This window comes from Scyliorhinus torazame, chromosome 8 (assembly GCF_047496885.1).
Source record: "Scyliorhinus torazame isolate Kashiwa2021f chromosome 8, sScyTor2.1, whole genome shotgun sequence".
Lineage (NCBI taxonomy): Eukaryota > Metazoa > Chordata > Chondrichthyes > Carcharhiniformes > Scyliorhinidae > Scyliorhinus > Scyliorhinus torazame.
This window is the reverse complement of record NC_092714.1, coordinates 9,619,523-9,635,511: the sequence shown is the minus strand read 5'-3', so window position 1 is coordinate 9,635,511 and position 15,989 is coordinate 9,619,523. Positions and strand designations below refer to the sequence as shown.

General features: G+C 48.0%; 1 protein-coding gene across 5 annotated transcripts in view; it reads right to left on the bottom strand.

The window, feature by feature from the left end:
* Positions 1 to 15,989, bottom strand: part of robo1 (roundabout, axon guidance receptor, homolog 1 (Drosophila)) — a 1,056,574-nt gene that overhangs the window by 471,879 nt on the left and 568,706 nt on the right. Inside the window, exon 1 of one of the 5 annotated variants that reach the window (XM_072513066.1) lies at positions 7,370 to 8,256. The exons of the other annotated variants lie outside the window; for them this stretch is intronic. Coding sequence (XP_072369167.1) covers positions 7,370 to 7,430 — 61 coding nt within the window. The 5' untranslated portion in view covers positions 7,431 to 8,256. Of the gene's footprint in view, positions 1 to 7,369; positions 8,257 to 15,989 lie in introns of those variants that run through there. 5 annotated transcript variants of the gene reach the window in all.

Genomic DNA, 15,989 nt, shown 5'->3' with positions numbered 1-15,989 from the left:
ACCTCTTGATATTATTTCTTTGTGACATTTTTTGATGACCTTCACTGGTATTACGGTGTTGAGTGGGCTGAGTTCGATTCCCCAGGTTTGGACTCACAAACCTGGAATTTAGTGAATTCGGTCAGGTTACTGAGTGTTACGGTTCACTGGAGCCAAAGGGACTGTGACACAGCCCACCCCTCACAACAACTTTCGCAGGCTCTCTCCAAAAAACAGCAGCGAGGGAGGTAGAAAGAGAAATGGAGAGAACAGACTAAGAGACCGAGTGTGTGTGAGAGAGAGAGAGAGAGAGAGTGAATGAGAGAAAAAGAGAGACAAAGGGATAGAGAAAGTTGGAGAGAGAGAGACAGAGACAATATGGTGATTCTGTGATTCGATGAGAGGTAGACAGAGGGACAGAGAGAGGAAACTGGAGAGAGACACACACACACAGACAAAGAGAGAGAGACAGGGAGAAAGACAGAGAAAGAGGCAGAGATGCAGTGAGAGACACAATGGAATTGAGAAAGAGTGAGAGGGGCAGAGTAGAAGAGGGATCATCAGAGAGGGAATGAGGAAATGACAGGGGGAGTGAAGGCCACAGAAAAATAGGCACACTCTTACAGACATTGACAGAGTCTTAGAGAGACTGAGAAAGAGACTGACAGAGGGAGACTGAGAGAGAGAGAGAGACTGAGAAAGAGAAAGAGACTGAGAGAGAAAAAGCGACTGAGAGAAAGAGACTGAGAGAAAGAGACTGAGAGAGAAAAAGAGACTAAGAGAGGGAGACAGAGAGAGAGAAAGAGGCAGCGAGAGAAAAAGAGACTGAGAGGGAGACTGAGAGAGAGAAAGAGACTGAGAGAGAAAAAGTGACTGAGAGAGGGAGACTGAGAGAGAGAAAGAGACAGAGAGAGAGAGAGAGAGACTGAGGGAGGGAGACTGAGAGAGAAAGGGACTAAGAAAGGGAGACTGAGAGAGAGAAAGAGACAGAGAGAGAGAGAGAGAGACTGAGGGAGGGAGACTGAGAGAGAAAGGGACTAAGAAAGGGAGACTGAGAGAGAAAGGGACTGAGAGAGAGAGAGAGGCTGAGAGAGAGACAGACTGAGAGAGAGAGAGACAGAGACAGACAGACAGAGACAGAGAGAGAGAGGCAGAAAGAGTGAGAAAGACGGAAAGAGACAAAGTAGCAGAAAGAAAGAGTCAGACAGAGAGAGAGAAAAGGAGAGAAATAGAGAGAGACAGAGAGAGAGACAAAGAGAGAGAGACAGAGAGAGAGACAAAGAGAGAGCGGCAGAGAGAGAGAGACAGAAAGAGAGATAAAGAGAGTCAGAGAGAGACAGGAAAAGAAAGAGAGACTTGGAAAGGCAGACAGATGCACAAATACAGAGACAGAATTAACTAGAAATTAGTCAGAGAAAGAACAAATCAATATGGAAGAAATAAATAATGAGACAGTGAAAGAGAAAAATACAACATGAAGTAAAACATCACAAAGCACGTCATAGGTTTGCAACAAGCACACATTTGATACAGAGCCACTTGGTACAGATAACTAAAAGCTTGGTCAAGGGGCATCTCAAAGAAGGAGAGCGAGGCAGAGAGAGGAAAGGAGTTCCAGAGCTTTGGGCCAAGGCAGATGAAGGCACGGCCACCAATAGAGGAACGATTAAAATGGGGTTTGTTCAAGAAGCATCATATTTAGCAGGGTGCAAAAATCCCTCGGGTTGTAGGGCTGGAGGCGATGGTAAAGGTAGGGACGGGACAGGCCAGAGAGGGATTTGAAAACAAACATGAGGATTTAAAAATCTAAACTAAAACGGACAACAAAACGTGACAGTGAGGGAGGGAAGGAGAGGGATAAAAAATCAGAAATAGCACAAAAGATATATCCAGTGAGTGACAGAGAGACAGATAGAGTGAAAAGAGAGAGAGAGAGAGAATGACACAGTGTGGCTGGCAAAGACAACTAGATGGAGACAGAGAGGGAGACAGAGGGAGGGCGACAAAGAGAGGGAGGCGACAAAGAGAGGGAGAGACAGAGAAATGGAGAGACGGAGGGAGGGTGAGACAGAGATGGAGAGACAACTAGGTAGAGCCAGAGAGGGAGACAGAGGGAGGGAGAGGCAGAGAAATGGAGAGACGGAGGGAGGGAGAGACAGAGAGAGGGAGCGATAGAGAGAGGGAGAGACACAGAGAACATAATTCAGGTGAATGGAGAGAGACAGACAGAAATCAAGAAACAGTGAGTGACCCGGGTTGAGAGAGACATGGGGCGGGATTCTCCCATTCGGCGGCAGAGCATCTACGCCGTCGGAAACGCCGTTGTGAACAGGCTGCTGGGAGTACAGATTCTGGCCCCAACAGGGGGCCGGTTCAGGGGCCGGCGCGGAAGAAAATAGGTTCGGGGAGCAAGAGGCCGGCCCGCCGATCGGTGGGCCCCAATCGCGGGCCAGACCCCATCGGAGGCCCCTCCCCCCTGGGGTTGGAGCCACCATCCCCCTCGCAGCCCCGCCCCCGACCCTGCGTGCAGAGTTCCCGCCGGCTGCGACCAGGTGTGGACGACGCCAGCGCGGGTCTCTGCCCTTTCAGAGCGGCCGCTCGGCCCATCCCGGGCCCAGAATTGGCGGCCCGCAACCGGCGCCACGCCAAACGCGCCGATTCTCCGCGGGGAAACACATGCCGGCATCAGGGTGGCGTGGCCCGGTTGCGGGTATTCTCCAGCCCGGCCCCGGGCTGGGAAAATCCCACCAACGGAGGGAGAACATAGAGAGCATGAGACAGAGCGTGAGAGACAGAGGAGGAGGTGAGGGCAGCGAAGGCAACAAGGAAGGTGACAGTGAGAAAGAGAGAGGTACAGAGTGAGAGGGTCAGACAGAGAGCTCGAGAGAGAGAGAGGGAGAGGGAGGGGAAAAGACAAAGGGCAGACGAGAGACAGACCATGCAGAGTTAGAGATGGTGAGAGAGTCAGAGTTAAAAAGTAGGGAAGCTTTGCTAAATTACATTGAACCTCGGTTAGACCACATTTAGAGACACCTGCATGCAGTCCTGCTCACCATATTGTAAAAAAGAAGATAAGAGATACTGGAGAGGGTGCAGGGAATATTTACAAGAATGTGTGGGTTTACAAACCAGGAAAGATTGAGAGTCTGGGCCTCTTCTGTCTTGAAAAAAGGCTGACTAAAGAGAGATCTTTAAAATGATGAAAGATTCTGATGGAGGGGATACAGGGAGAATGTGTCCTCTGGTGGGAAAGAGCAAAACTAGAGGCCATCAATATAAGACAGTCACCAAGAAATCAGGAATTCAAAAGAAACTTCTTTGCCCAAGAGTGGGGCGAATGTGGAACTCACTGCTGCTATTTTGAAGTGAATAATTTAGATACATTTGAGCAGAGACAATCTGAGACTATCCAGTGCTCTGAATCCTTGAGAGATTTGGATGAGATACCAAAGCAACCTCAAAGCACTGGGAAAATATCATGAGCCTTCGCAAGGTCCTCCAACGTTGGTGGCAAGAAAGGTGGTCCAACAACAGCGTCCTCTCCCTCGCATCATGCCCAGCATTGAGGCGCAAATCACTCAAATTCTGCACCCTTGGGCGAGACAAGGGGCGTCATTCTCCGACCCCCCGCCGTTGGCCGCCGTGAATCCCGCTCCCGCCCCCGGCGAAGTCTCCGGTACCGGAGATTGGGCGGGGGCGGGAATCGGGCCGCGCCGGTTGGCGGGACCCCCTGCTGGATTCTCCGGCCCGGATGGGCCGAAGTCCCGCCCAGAAATTGCCTGTCCCGCCGGCGTAAATCAAACCTGGTATTTACCGGCGGGACCAGGCGGCGTGGGCGGGCTCCGGGGTCCTGGGGGGGGGGGCACAGGGTGATCTGACCCCGGGGGGTGCCCCCACAGTGGCATGGCCCGCGATCGGGGCCCACCGATCCGCGGGCGGGCCTGTGCCGTGGGGGCACTCTTTCCCTTCCGCCTCCGCTACGGCCTCCACCATGGCGAAGGCGGAAGAGACTCTCCCCACTGCGCATGCGCGGGAAACTGACAGCAGCCGCTGACGCTCCCACGCATGCGCCAGGAAACTGACAGTGGCCGCTGACGCTCCCACGCATGCGCCGCATTTCCGCGCCAGCTGGCTGGGCAACAAACGCCATTTCCGCCAGCTGGCGGGGCGGAAATCCCTCCGACGTCGGCCTAGCCCCTCAATGTTGGGGCTAGGCCGCCAAAGATGCGGAGCATTCCGCACCTTTTTGCCGGCGCGATGCCCGTCTGATTGGCGCCGTCTTTGGCGCCAGTCGGCGGATATCCCGCCGTTGGGGGAGAATTTCGCCCATGCTCTTCGTGTCCCTGACACCAGGGCCGGGATTCTCCCCTACCCAGCGGGGCGGGGGGTCCCGGCGGGATGGAGTGACGGGAACCACTCCGGCGTCAGGCCGCCCAAAAGGTGCAGAATTCTCCGCACCTTTAGGGGCCAAGCCCTCACCTTGAGGGGCTAGGCCCGCGCCGTAGCGGTTTCCGCTCTGCCGGCTGGCTGGAAAGGTCTTCGCCGGGTGACACATGCGCGTGAGCGTCAGCGGACGCTCACGGCATCCCCGTGCATGCGCAGTGGAGGGGGACTCTTCCGCCTCCGCCATAGTGAAGACCATGGCGAAGGCGTAAGAAAAAGAGTGCCCCCACGGCACAGGCCCGCCCACGGATCGGTGGGCCCCGATCGCGGGCCAGGCCACCGTGGGGGCACCGCCGGAACACGGCGTGGGCGAGATTCACGCCAGCCCCCAGCAATTCTCCGACCCGGCGGGGGGGTCGGAGAATCGCGCCCCAGATTCCCGAAGCAACTGCTCCTGACAGGACACGGTCACAAGAGGAGACTCCGCAACATAAAAACTTTAGGAATGTCCTCAAAATATCCCTAAAGAGGTCAAACATCCCTTCCGACCCCTGGGAGACCCTGACCTGTGACTGACCAAAATGGCGAAGGTTCATTCGGGAAGTCACCACACACATCAGCACGGTAGCCTTGTGGATAGCACAATTGCTTCACAGCTCCAGGGTCCAAGGTTCGATTCCGGCTTGGGTCACTGTCTGTGCGGAGTCTGCACATCTTCCCCGTGTGTGCGTGGGTTTCCTCCGGGTGCTCCGGTTTCCTCCCACAGTCGAAAGATGTGCAGGTTAGGTGGATTGGCCGTGATAAATTGTCCTTAGTGTCCAAAATTGCCCTTAGTGCTGGGTGGGGTTACTGGGTTATGGGGACAGGGTGGAGGTGTTGACCTTGGGTAGGGTGCTTTTTCCAAGAGCCGGTGCAGACTTGATGGGCCGAATGGCCTCCTTCTGCACTGTAAATTCTATGATAATCGAGTCTTCATCAGGAATGTTCAATGGCGAAGTGGAGGCGGGAGAGGGAGGGTACAAACCTCCCAACAACCCGCCTACTCAACACTTCAAACACCGCCTGCCCCACACGTGGCAGAGTCCGCCGATCGAGCACTGGATTTATCAGCCATCCCAGAACCCAACAAAACGGAGAGAAAGCAAAACATCCGGGATTCCGAGGGACGGAGACAAGCAAATGAGGGAGGTGGGAATGGACAATGATGGACTTGGATGAGGGAAGATGGGAGGAGGCTCGAGTGGGGCATGGACTGACTGGTTGGGCTGAATTGCCTCTTTCTGTGCTGGACATCCTGTGTAGTCCTAAGGGGCATAAAGCATGGGAAAGACAAGGAGAATGAGAATCAGGAAGAGTGAGACAGGGACAGAGAGGAGGGACAGGACCCAGGTGGGGAGAGAGACAAAGAGTTGGTGAGACAAAGAGTGCAACATTCAGGGATACTGCTGAAGAGCGACAGAGTCAGAGAGAGAAAGAGGTGCCCAGGCCCGAAACAGAGGGAGTGAGACAAAGAGAGAGATAGTCGCAGGAAAAGAGCAACAGAGAGGGTAACCCGGGGATGGGCATACAGGGAGAGACAGACAGAATGAGTGAGAGAGAGATCCAGTCAGAGAGACAGGAAGAGTGAGAGAGAGATCCAGTCAGAGAGACAGGAAGAGTGAGAGAGAGAGAGACAGGGAGAGAGTCAGAAAGAGTGAGAGAGAGATCCAGTCAGAGAGACAGGGAGAGAGACAGAAAGAGTGAGAGAGAGACAGGGAGAGAGTCAGAAAGAGTGAGAGAGAGAGACAGGGAGAGAGTCAGAAAGAGTGAGAGAGAGACCCAGTCAGAGAGACAGGGAGAGAGACAGAAAGAGTGAGAGAGAGAGACAGGGAGGGAGTCAGAAAGAGTGAGAGAGAGACCCAGTCAGAGAGACAGGGAGAGAGACAGAAAGAGTGACAGAGAGAGACAGGGAGAGAGTCAGAAAGAGTGAGAGAGAGATCCAGTCAGAGAGACAGGGAGAGAGACAGAATGAGTGAGAGAAAGATCTAGCCAGAGAGACCGGGAGAGAGACAGAATGAGTGAGAGAGAGATCCAGTCAGAGAGACAGAATAGTGAGAGAGAAATCCAGTCAGAGAGACAGGGAGAGAGACAGAAAGAGTGAGAGAAAGAGTGAGAGAAAGATCTAGCCAGAGAGACCGGGAGAGAGACAGAAAGATCTAGCCAGAGAGACCGGGCGAGAGACAGAAAGAGTGAGAGAAAGATCCAGTCAGAGAGACAGGGAGAGAGACAGAAAGGGACAGGGAGATGCAGGAGGTGAGACAGAGAGAGAATGAGAGAGAGGCAGACACACACACACAGGCAGAGGTTGAAAAGAAGGTACCCAGAGGTACAGGAGCAGAGCCTGGAGCTGAGAGAGTCTCTCTCTGCTCCCTCACAGCCTGCTTGCTCTCTGCTGGGACGAATTGTGCCGCTTGGAGGTGGCACAATGCACAAAAGGAGACAGTTCGAGGAGCGAGTCAGTGCACCGAAACCTGGGAACTTTTCCCAGGGCAGAGCAGTGCTGGTGGAGACTGGGGGGGGGGGGGGGGAGAGACACGTTTCAGAAAAGTCCTTCCCACTTTGTAAAAACAGTGAGCCAGCTGGTGTGAAAGGAGGGGGGTGGTTCTCTAACCCACTCATTCACCAAAAACAAGAGGCTGATAGCCCCCCCCCCAAAAAAAAAACACAACCCCCCCCCCCAAAAAAAAACACAGAGACTCCTTCAACTCAACTGCCTGAGCATTCAAATCAAATCTGCAGCAAGGAAACAGAACAAGGGGTTGATCAGCAACCGTTGGGGAACCTGGGGAAAGGTTTAGCAACATTCAGAGGGGTTTGCAATAAAATACATTTGACCGCGAGGGTGAGAACTCCGGGGGCTCCCTGAGTTCAGGAACACTCTTCCCCAGTAGTTTCCAAGTAGCCCCCCCCCCCCCAACGTCCCGTCCCGTCCCCCAGACAGACACCCACAGAATGAGCAGAGACAGACCTGAGCTGACACACAGTAATCCAGCGGCGAGGCACAGACGGAGCAGCGCTCTGACCATCATAGATCCTGGAGCTCCTCTCCAACCCAACTCATCACCGAGCCGGGACACAGGCTGCAAAGCTGGGCTCCTGCACAGTTCCGCCAGCTCCCTGTGTCTCTCCCCCCCGGACTGGGCAAGACCCCACACACTCCCGTGTGTGCTCCTTACTCACTCACAGCCCCTGGCCAGCAATGTTGATCCAGCAAACCTCTCCTGGCACAATGGCATTGGGAATATCTCCAGGGGGAGGAGCGGGGGTAGAAATACAAAAAAATATAGACGTGGGTCTCTGCAAACTTTCTTCCTCTTCACACTGAGAACAATCCTTCCTGGAGCTGAATCAGTTCAGTCTTCCCTGTGAACCAGCCTGCAGAGGAAGGTCTCTTTCTTCTCTCTCTGCTCTCTGCAGTTTTTCACTCTCTCTTCGGGAGGTTTTTCTCTTGCCCCCTCTGGCTCCTGCTTCTGCTCTGCAATATTGTCCTTTCCTGTACACTGTGTCCTTCTTCTCTTCAAGGTGCCCAGCGATTTCACTCAGGTGAACCATACATTTCAGTGCTAGGATGTCATTTCTTTTGTAAACACACAGATTTCCACTAACTTTCTGTGTGTGTGTGTGTCAGGCTGGTGTACAGCTTGCTCTCAAATCTCTCTGCCTCCCCACCCCAACACACACACACAGGAGCCTGTGACAAATAATTAGGAGTGAGATCCCTGGAAGTAACTTTCCCTTGCAGCTCTCTCTCTCTCTGCTCACATCCAGACTTCCCAGCAGCGGCTCATTGCTCCCCCCTGGCTTGACTGAGTGTGTGGGACACAGCGCAGATTCCTCTCCACCTCGCGGCCTCGGGTGGGGGGGAATGGGGAAGTTCAGGTCGGTCCAGATCAATGTAGCAGAGGCTGATCCTCCCATTTCCTCCTCACCACCAATCCGGGAGGCCCAGAGTTCAAATAGAGAGAGAGAGAGAGTCAAACATCATTTCACCAACAATTATGGAGTAGCTGGAAATCCAACAAAGGCACTTATAGCTCACACACTTCAAACTCAGAGCCGATACACACACACTCAACACACACTCTCCTTAACACACTCAACACACACTCTCCTTAACACACTCAACACACACTCTCCTTAACACACACTCTCGTTAACACACACACTGAACACCCATTCACCTCGACACACTCTCCTCTACACACACACTCAACACACACTCTCCTTAACACACTCAACACACTCTCCTTAACACACTCAACACACACTCTCCTTAACACACTCAACACACACTCTCCTTAACACACTCAACACACACTCTCCTTAACACACTCAACACACACTCTCCTCTGTACACACTCAACACACTCTCCACTATACACACACTCACCTCGACACATACTCAACACGCACGGGGCAGCACGGTAGCATTGTGGATAGCACAATTGCTCCACAGCTCCAGGGTCCCAGGTTTGATTCCGGCTTGGGTCACTGTGCAGAGTCTGCACATCCTCCCCGTGTGTGCGTGGGTTTCCTCCGGGTGCTCCAGTTTCCTCCCACAGTCCAAAGATGTGCAGGTTAGGTGGATTGGCCATGATAAATTGCCCTTAGTGTCCAAAATTGCCCTTAGTGTTGGGTGGGGTTACTGGGTTATGGGGATAGGGTGGAGGTGTTGACCTTGGGTAGGGTGCTCTTTCCAAGAGCCGGTGCAGACTCGATGGGCTGAATGGCCTCCTTCTGCACTGTAAATTCTATGAAACACACACTCTCCTCTGCACACACTCTCCTCTGCACACTCTCTCCTCTGCACACACACACTCCCCTCTACACACACTCTCAGCACACACTCTCCTCTGCACACACTCTCCTCTACACATACTCTCGAGACACACACTCTCCTCTGTACACACACTCTCAGCACACACTCTCCTCTGCACACACACACTCCCCTCTACACACACTCTCCTCTACACACACTCTCAGCACACACTCAACACACTCTCCTCTACAAGTCAAGGAGACACAGCCGGAGTGGGAATTTTGAACTTGGTAATTTGGTGCAGTGAGGTAATTCGGTGCAGAGTGGGAGAAGGTGCTTTTTCCCTATTGTTTTGTACTCTCTCTTTCTTCTGGCCCGTAACTTTTAATCAGCAGGGAGAGAACCAGAGAGCATTGAGACCCTCAGAAGGTAAGTAAGTGATTTTTATTCATTTTTACTTTTATTACCTTTTCAAATTGTAAAAACTCAGACACTCACTCAATAAAAACTCACACACACTCACTCTGTAAAAACTCACACACTCACTCAGTAAAAACTCACACACACTCACTCAGCAAAAACTCACACACTCACTCAGTAAAAACACGCACACACTCACTCAGTAAAAACTCACCCACACACTCACTCAGTAAAAACTCACACACGCTCACTCAGTTAAAACTCACACACACTCACTTAGTACAAACTCACACACACAGACTCAGTAAAAACCCACACACTCACTGTAAAAACTCACACACTCACTCACTCAGTAAAAACCCACACACACTCGGTAAAAACTCACACACACACACTCACTCAGTAAAAACTCACACACATACTCAGTAAAAGCCCACACACTCACTCAGTAAAAACCCACACACACTCGGTAAAAACTCACCCACACACTCACTCAGTAAAAACTCACACATACACTCAGTAAAAACCCACACACTCACTCAGTAAAAACCCACACACACTCGGTAAAAACTCACACACACACACTCACTCAGTGAAAACCCACACATTCACTCAGTAAAAACCCACACACACTCGGTAAAAACTCACACACACTCAGTAAAAACTGACATTCACACAGTAAAAACTCACATTCACTCAGTAAAAACTCACACTCACTCACTCAGTAAAAACTCACACACACTCACTCAGTAAAAACTCACACACACAATCACTCAGTAAAAAATCGCACACACTCACTCAGTAAAGACTCACACACTCACTCACTCAGTAAAAACTCACTCACACTCACTCAGTAAAAACTCACACACACTCACTCAGTAAAAACTCACATTCACACAGTAAAAACTCACTCACTCAGTAAAAACCTACACACTCTCGGTAAAAATTCACACACTCACTCACTCAGTGTAAACTCACTCACACTCACTCAGTAAAAACTCACACATACTCACTCAGTAAAAACTCTCACACACTCACTCAGTAAAAACTCACACACACTCAGTAAAAACTCACACACACTCACTCAGCAAAAACTCACACACGCACGCAGTAAAAACTCATCCACTCACTCGCTCAGTAAAAACTCACACACAATCACTCAGTAATAACACACACACTCACTCACTCAGTAAAAACTCAGAGGCTCTCAGTAAAAACACACACAAACTCACTCAATAAAAACACACACACACTCACTCAGTAAAAACTCACACACACACTCACTCAGAAAACACACACACACACTCACTCAGTAAAAACTCACACACACTCACTCAGTAAAAACACACACACTCACTCAGTAAAAACTCACTCACACTCACTCAGTAACACACACACACTCACTCAGTAAAAACACTCACACACTCACGTATTAAAAACTCACACACACTGACTCAGTAAAAACTCACACTCACTCAGTAAAAACTCACACACACTCACTCAGCAAAAACACACACACTCACTCAGTAAAAACTCACACACACTCACTCAGTAACACTCACACACTCATGTATTAAAAACTCACACACACTCACTCAGCAAAAACTCACACACACTCACTCAGTGAATACTCACACACACTCACTCAGTAAAAACTCATACACACTCACTCAGTAAAAACTCACACACACACACACACTCACTCAGTAAAAACTTACACCCACACTCACTCAGTAAAAACTCACACACGCTCACTCAGTTAAAACTCACACACACTCACGTAGTACAAACACACACACACAGACTCAGTAAAAACCCACACACTCACTGTAAAAACTCACACACTCACTCACTAAGTAAAAACCCACACACACTCGGTAAAAACTCACACACACACACTCACTCAGTAAAAACTCACACACACACTCAGTAAAAACCCACACACTCACTCAGTAAAAACCCACACACACTCGGTAAAAACTCACACACACTCAGTAAAAACTCACACACTCAGTAAAAACTCACACACACTCACTCAGTAAAAACTCATACACACTCAGTAAAAACTCACACACACTCACTCAGTAACACTCACACACACTCACTCAGTAAAAACTCACTCACACTCACTCAGTAAAAACTCACACACTCAGTAAAAACTCACACACACTCACTCAGTAAAAACTCATACACACTCAGTAAAAACTCACACACACTCACTCAGTAACACTCACACACACTCACTCAGTATAAACTCACACAAACTCACTCAGTAAAAACTCACTCACACTCACTCAGTAAAAACACACACACTCACTCAGTAAAAACTCACACACACTCACTCAGTAAACACACACACACACACTCACTCAGTAAAAACTCACACACATTCACTCAGTAAAAACTCACACACACTCACACACTCAGAAAACACACACACACTCACTCAGTAAAAACTCACACACACTCACTCAGTAAAAACTCACACACAATCACTCAGTAAAAACTCACACACACTCACTCAGTAAAAACTCACACACACTCACTCAGTAAAAACTCATACACACTCAGTAAAAACTCACACACACTCACTCAGTAAAAACACACACACACTCACTCAGTAAAAACTCACACACACTCACTCAGTAAAAACTCACACACACTCATTCAGTAAAAACGTACACACACACTCACTCAGTAAAAACTCACACACACTCACTCAGTAAAAACTCACACACTCACTCAAAATAAACACACACTCACTCAGTAAAACTCACACACACTCACTCAGTAAAAACTCACTCACACTCACTCAGTAAAAACTCACACACACTCACTCAGTAAAAACTCACACACACTCACTCAGTAAAAACTCACACACACTCACTCAGTAAAAACACACACACACTCACTCAGTAAAAACTCACACACACTCACACACTCAGAAAACACACACACACTCACTCAGTAAAAACTCACACACACTCACTCAGTAAAAACTCACACACACACACACTCAGAAAACACACACACACACTCACTCAGTAAAAACTCACACACACTCACACACTCAGAAAACACACACACACACTCACTCAGTAAATACTCACACACACTCACTCAGTAAAAACTCATACACACTCAGTAAAAACACACACACTCACTCAGTAAAAACTCACACACACCCACTCAGTAAAAACTCACACACACACACTCAGAAAACACACGCACACTCACTCAGTAAAAACTTACACACACACTCACTCAGTAAAAACTCACACACACTCACTCAGTAAAAACTCACACACACTCACTCAGTAAAAACTCACACACACTCACTCAAAATAAACTCACACACACTCACTCAGTAAAACTCACACACACTCACTCAGTAAAAACTCACTCACACTCACTCAGTAAAAACTCACACACACTCACTCAGTAAAAACACACACACTCAGTAAAAAAAACCACACACTCGGTAAAAACTCACACACTCACTCAGTAAAAACTCACACACTCACTCAGTAAAAACTCACACATTCACTCACTGAGTAAAAACTCACACACTCACTCAGTAAAACTCACACACTCACTCAGTAAAAACTCACACACACACTCACTCAGTAAAACTCACACACTCACTCAGTAAAAACTCACACACACACACTCATTAAAAACTCACACACACACTCAGTAAAAACCCCCACACACTCGGTAAAAACTCACACACACTCACTCAGTAAAAACCCACACACACTGACTCAGTAAAAACCCACACACACTCACACACTCAGAAAACACACACACACACTCACTCAGTAAAAACTCACACACACTCACACACTCAGAAAACACACACACACACACTCAGTAAATACTCACACACTCACTCACTCAGTAAATACTCATACACACTCACTCAGTAAAACTCATACACACTCAGTAAAAACTCACACACACTCGCTCAGTAAAAACTCACACACACTCACTCAGTAAAAACTCACACACACTCAGTAAAAACTCACACACACTCACTCAGTAAAAACTCTCACACACTCACTCAGTAAAAACTCACACACACACACACTTAGAAAACACACACACACTCACTCAGTAAAAAATTACACACACACTCACTCAGTAAAAACTCACATACACACTCACTCAAAATAAACACACACACTCACTCATTAAAAACTCACACACACTCACTCAGTAAAAACTCACACACACACACTCAGAAAACACACACACACTCACTCAGTAAAAAGTTACACACACACTCACTCAGTAAAAACTCACACACTGACTCAGTAAAACTCACACACACTCACTCAGTAAAAACTCACTCACACTCACTCAGTAAAAACTCACACACACTCACTCAGTAAAAACACACACACACACACTCACTCAGAAAACACACACACACTCACTCAGTAAAAACTTACACACACACTCACTTAGTAAAAACTCACACACACTCACTCAGTAAAAACTCACACACACACTCACACTCAGAAAACACACACAAACTCACTCAGTAAAAACTTACACACACACTCACTCAGTAAAAACTCACACACACTCACTCAGTAAAAACTCACACACACACACTCAGTAAAAACTCACACAAACTGACTCAAAATAAACTCACACACACTCACTCAGTAAAACTCACACACACTCACTCAGTAAAAATTCACACACACTGACTCAGTAAAAACACACACACTCAGTAAAAAAAACCACACACTCGGTAAAAACTCACACACTCACTCAGTAAAAACACACACACTCACTCAGTAAAAACTCACACACACTCAGTAAAAACTCATACACACTCAGTAAAAACTCACACACACTCACTCAGTAAAAACTCACACACACACACACACTCAGAAAACACACACACACTCACTCAGTAAAAACTTACACACACACTCACTCAGTAAAAACTCACATACACACTCACTCAAAATAAACACACACACTCACTCAGTAAAAACCCACTCACACTCACTCAGTAAAAACTCACACACACTCACTCAGTAAAAACTCACACACACTCAGTAAAAACACACACACACACTCACTCAGTAAAAACTCACACACACTCACTCAGTAAAAACCCACACACACTCACTCAGTAAAAACTTACACACACACTCACTCAGTAAAAACTCACATACACACTCACTCAAAATAAACTCACTCAGTAAAACTCACACACTCACTCAGTAAAAACTCACACACACACTCATTAAAAACACACACACACTCAGTAAAAACTCACACACACACTCTCAGTAAAAACTCACACACTCACTCAGTAAAAACTAACACACACTCACTCAGTAACACTCACACACACTCACTCAGTAAAAACACTCACACACTCACTCAGTAACACTCACACACACTCACTCAGTAAAACACACACACACTCACTCAGTAAAAACTCACATACACACTCACTCAGTAAAAACTCACACACTCACTCAGTAAAACTCACACACTCACTCAGTAAAAACTCACACACACACTCACTCAGTAAAACTCACACACTCACTCAGTAAAAACTCACACACACACACTCAGTAAAAACCCCCACACACTTGGTAAAAACTCACACACACTCACTCAGTAAAAACCCACAGACACTGACTCAGTAAAAACCCACACACTCACACACTCAGAAAACACACACACACACTCACTCAGTAAAAACTCACACACACTTACACACTCAGAAAACACACACACACACACACACTCAGTAAAAACTCACACACACTCACACACTCAGAAAACACACACACACACTCACTCAGTAAAAACTCACACACACTCACTCAGTAAAAACTCACACATACTCACACACTCAGAAAACACACACACAGACTCACTCAGTAAAAACTCACACACACTCACACACTCAGAAAACACACACACACACTCACTCAGTAAATACTCACACACACTCACTCAGTAAAAACTCATACACACTCAGTAAAAACTCACACACACTCAGTAAAAACTCACACACACACACACACTCAGAAAACACACACACACTCACTCAGTAAAAACTCACACACACACTCATCCAGTAAAAACTCACACACACTCACTCAATAAAAACTCACACACATACACTCAGTAAAAACTCACACACACTCAGGCAGTAAAACTCACACACACTCACTCAGTAAAAACTCACTCACACTCACTCAGTAAATACTCACACACACTCACTCAGTAAAAACTCATACACACTCAGTAAAAACACACACACTCAGTAAAAACTCACACACACTCACTCAGTAAAAACTCTTACACACTCAGTAAAAACTCACACACCCTCACTCAGTAAAAACACACACACACACTCAGTAAAAACTCA